This window comes from Penaeus vannamei, chromosome 30 (assembly GCF_042767895.1).
Source record: "Penaeus vannamei isolate JL-2024 chromosome 30, ASM4276789v1, whole genome shotgun sequence".
NCBI lineage: Eukaryota > Metazoa > Arthropoda > Malacostraca > Decapoda > Penaeidae > Penaeus > Penaeus vannamei.
The window spans coordinates 14,859,109-14,864,108 of NC_091578.1; the positions used below are offsets into that span (position 1 = coordinate 14,859,109).

Below are 5,000 nucleotides of genomic sequence, written 5' to 3' on the forward strand. Positions count from 1 at the left end.
ATTATCTTTATCACAGTTATTGTTATTCGAATTATTATTACCATTATCAATTTGATAATAAGTATAAGTATGTTTATCATTACTACAATTAGCATCATTATCATTATTATCATTGTTATTAACATTATCGTTACTATTCGTATCATTATCATCATGACTGATATTATCATGTTATTTTCATTTTTACCATTATTGCTATTATTATAATCGTGATTATCATTATCTTAAGCCTAATTGTTATTTTTCTTGTCATTATCATTATCATGGTTATCATTATCATTATAATTATTCATTATTAGCACAATTATTTATACCATCATTATGATTATCATCATTATTAATACCATCAATATTATTACTATCATTATCATTATTATTGATATCATTATTTTTGTTATTGTTATTATTGGTATTATTTTTGTTATTGTTATCATTGCTATTATTTCTGTCATTGTTCTTATCATTATTGTTATTTTTACTGTTTTTTCATTGTCATCATAACTATTACCTATTACTCCTGTTACTACTGTTGTTCTCATTATCATTATTCTCATTATTATTATTATTATTATTATTGTTATCGTTATCATTATTGTTACTGTTATCATATTGTTATCATTAACACCATTTTCATTGGTATCATTATTATCCTTGTTATTTTCATTATATTCATTATTACCATCACCATTATCATTATCATTTTGTTATCATTTTCTCTTACTGTCATTATCATCATTATTATAATCATCATTATAACTGTTTTCATTATCATTGTCATTACAAATCTTTATTATTTTCATTACCATTCTCCTTACAACCATATGATAATGAGTATGGCAATGATAATGACAACAACGATGGGCATTAAGATAATAAGGATAACATACTCTGTGCTTTCATATCAATAATCGCTATCAGAACCATCCTTATAATAACAGCTTTGGAATGAATATGATTATCAGAATGATATCAACAACGGAAAAAGTCCCTTGTGAAGTCCTTTGAAAGCAGGGGGTGGGGGGCTGATTTCGGGGGGGGGGGGGGTAAAAGGATGGGGTTTGTCCTTGCCATCAAAGGTTTTCTGAAGATTTTATGGCGAATGAATTTCATGCACATTCAAGAAAAAAATATTTGTGGTGGTTATGTGAGGTCAGTTTCCTTACTGTAATGTGATTATTATATATAACAAGCAAATGAAGCTCACTATTTGTCTATAGCAAAAGAAGGGCATGCAAAATACTATACACACGTTTACTGAAAGAGGAGACGCCACCTTTCACCTTTCAGTAAACCTCTCTCAATACAGTGGTAGGTTTTCTGCTTTAACTGTGTGTTGGCAGAAGAGGGCAGAGTTCTTTAGAATAAATAAATGAAAGAACAGGTCAACCAGTACAGCTAGTCGCAAAAATCAAAATACATTTTACTGTAATATGTGAATTCACATTGATGATTCTGAAATGTAACATGTGGATGCGAAAGTTAGCCAAGTACATTTCTCTCATTTCTCTCATTCTCTCTCCTTTTCCTACATTATTTCTCATTTTCTCTAATTGATTATCATTTTTTCGCAGTGTTTCACACATTCATTCTCAGCTAATCTTTGGTATTTTCTCTCATTTACTCTTATTCTCCGTTATTCTCCTCCATATTAAGCTATATGAAATTAGATGTACTTGCCTTTGCGTAAGAATACGAATTTATCAACAAAAGACACCATTTGAAATAGACTCTTAGTTCTATTAGAAAGCGCTGGGGTAATACTATTGGTTAACCTGCGTATTAGTAGGGGAATTACAGGAAAGGAAAGTGGGTCATTTTAACAGGTTTTCATAATAAAGGCAAAGCTATTTCTTTTTTTTGCCATCTCTTATAACAGTTTACTAGTTAGAATTGCCAGATTTTCAAAACTATGTGACGTCCCTTGTGTTACCTATCCTACGAGGGTAATGGAGCTTACCTGTTCCTTGGAGGCATCCAACTTTTTTGTCTTCTTGGCTCGTCCTCAGAATTGTTCAGTGACTCGGCTCTGCGTCAGTCCCGAGAGTGTGTGTTTATGTCAACCTTTTGTAAAACTATATTGGAAGTGCTTGTGTTTCACTTAAAATAAGTTTATTATTATACAGCATGTGCATCATATTTTGTTAGCTTTTCTATAATCTCCTGATTTTCACGTCAAAAACATCTTAGATGTTTGATTCTTAAATAAGCAACATTCACTTGCTTTTTACTGTATTGAATTACTGTACTGATATCAAATTACTTGATTGGATCTTGTGTTGTGACAAATAAATCAAATAAATTCATTCTAATTGCATTTCGCAACAAACTGGAATAATGTCAATTAACAATTCCATGCGATTAATTAGGACAATAGTGCCATCAATAACTTTGTTGACACAAAGAACGAGTGTTATGCATGTGGCGTCCTAACTGATTATAAATTATACGCTGTATGCTGCATGTACATTTTTATTTCTTTTGGCGACATTGCAGTGTTCCCATATTTCGGATATTTTATATTTTTTTTATTTTATAATTTTTATTCTTTATTTGTTATTCTAAGTTTTATATTTCTCTTTTTTTTCCAACATTAATGTTTTATTTTTTCGAATATAAACATGACACCATATATATATAAACATTTATATTTATATTATATATATATATTTATATTATAATGTATATTTATGCTATGTATATGTATATATATGTATGCTGTGTTGGTAATTTAATTCATAATGAACACATATTTGTTCCATACACATTTTCTTATATACATCGTCGATATTACAATTTGACCTTTTTGACCATATTTCCAGAATGATACAGCCATATCAACGCAGCCATGATTAATGCTCTTGGGGAAGGGTATAATTAATCAGTGTTAATCAGCGTTAATCTCGCTGGATATGGCGGATTATAGATCTGTATTCCGCACTAAAGCCATGAAAGTACACCTGCATGGATCTATACATTGCTCTGAATTAAATGATTCTCTTAGCATTCGAGCGGCAACCAGAGGACGGTAGCTTTTGGGGCACAAATGCCGAAGAGAGAGGACACACGAAACAAAGTGTCAAAGCGCAACCAGTAACATTTATTAGTTTTGACATTCACAGAATATCAGTCTAGACAGGTGAGCAATAACCGGCAAGGTATATTGTTAAACACTGGTTCACTAATGAAGCACACGCCGCCCGTTGGCCCATTTACGCCCTGCCCCGCCGGCCCATTACTGCACTCTCCTGCTAGCCGATCAGTGCCCTCTCCCGCCGGCCCTTTGATGCCCTCAACCAGCTGGTCCTCAATGCCCTTAGCCAGCTGGTCCTCAATGCCCTGAACCAGCTGGTCCTCAATGCCCTTAACCAGCTGGTCCTCAATGCCCTGAACCAGCTGGTCCTCAATGCCCTTAACCAGCTGGTCCTCAATGCCCTTAACCAGCTGGTCCTCAATGCCCTTAACCAGCTGGTCCTCAATGCCCTGAACCAGCTGGTCCTCAATGCCCTGAACCAGCTAGTCCTCAATGCCCTTAACCAGCTAGTCCTCAATGCCCTGAACCAGCTGGTCCTCAATGCCCTTAACCAGCTGGTCCTCAATGCCCTTAACCAGCTGGTCCTCAATGCCCTTAACCAGCTGGTCCTCAATGCCCTTAGCCAGCTGGTCCTCAATGCCCTTAACCAGCTGGTCCTCAATGCCCTGAATCAGCTGGTCCTCAATGCCCTTAACCAGCTAGTCCTCAATGCCCTGAACCAGCTGGTCCTCAATGCCCTGAACCAGCTGGTCCTCAATGCCCTTAACCAGCTGGTCCTCAATGCCCTTAACCAGCTGGTCCTCAATGCCCTGAATCAACTGGTCCTGCTAGCCGATCAGTGCCCTCTCCCGCCGGCCCTTTGATGCCCTCAACCAGCTGGTCCTCAATGCCCTTAACCAGCTGGTCCTCAATGCCCTTAACCAGCTGGTCCTCAATGCCCTTAACCAGCTGGTCCTCAATGCCCTTAACCAGCTGGTCCTCAATGCCCTTAACCAGCTGGTCCTCAATGCCCTTAACCAGCTGGTCCTCAATGCCCTTAACCAGCTGGTCCTCAATGCCCTTAACCAGCTGGTCCTCAATGCCCTGAACCAGCTGGTCCTCAATGCCCTGAACCAGCTGGTCCTCAATGCCCTTAACCAGCTGGTCCTCAATGCCCTTAACCAGCTGGTCCTCAATGCCCTGAATCAACTGGTCCTGCTAGCCGATCAGTGCCCTCTCCCGCCGGCCCTTTGATGCCCTCAACCAGCTGGTCCTCAATGCCCTTAACCAGCTGGTCCTCAATGCCCTTAACCAGCTGGTCCTCAATGCCCTTAACCAGCTGGTCCTCAATGCCCTTAACCAGCTGGTCCTCAATGCCCTTAACCAGCTGGTCCTCAATGCCCTTAACCAGCTGGTCCTCAATGCCCTGAACCAGCTGGTCCTCAATGCCCTTAACCAGCTAGTCCTCAATGCCCTGAACCAGCTGGTCCTCAATGCCCTGAACCAGCTGGTCCTCAATGCCCTTAACCAGCTGGTCCTCAATGCCCTGAATCAACTGGTCCTCTATGCCCTTAACCAGCTGGTCCTCAATGCCCTTAACCAGCTGGTCTTCAATGCCCTTTACCAGCTGGTCCTCAATGCCGTGTACTAGCTGGTCCTCGATGCCCTGAATCAGCTGGTCCCGAATGCCCTGAAGCAGCTGGTCCTCAATGCCCTGAATCAACTGGTCCTCTATGCCCTTAACCAGCTGGTCCTCAATGCCCTTAACCAGCTGGTCTTCAATGCCCTTTACCAGCTGGTCCTGAATGCCGTGAACCAGCTGGTCCTGAATGCCGTGAACCAGCTGGTCCTGAATGCCCTGAATCAGCTGGTCCTCAATGCCCTTAACCAGCTGGTCCTCAATGCCCTGAACCAGCTGGTCCTCAATGCCCTTAACCAGCTGGTCTTCAATGCCCTTTACCAGTTGGTCCTCAATGCCGTGTACTAGCTG

The 5,000-nt window shown here is 39.9% G+C and overlaps 1 protein-coding gene across 1 annotated transcript in view; it reads right to left on the reverse strand.

Annotated features, from left to right (window-relative positions):
- Positions 1–4,202: 4,202 nt before the first annotated feature.
- LOC138867476 (S-antigen protein-like) overlaps positions 4,203–5,000 on the reverse strand; it is a 1,059-nt gene continuing 261 nt past the window's right edge. The window contains exons 1-2 of the mRNA XM_070143314.1: positions 4,491–5,000; positions 4,203–4,325 (exon numbers count right to left, since the gene is read on the reverse strand). The exon at positions 4,491–5,000 is cut by the window's right edge and continues 261 nt beyond it. Of these exons, the coding sequence (XP_069999415.1) occupies positions 4,203–4,325; positions 4,491–5,000 (633 nt within the window). The remainder of the gene's footprint in view (positions 4,326–4,490) is intronic.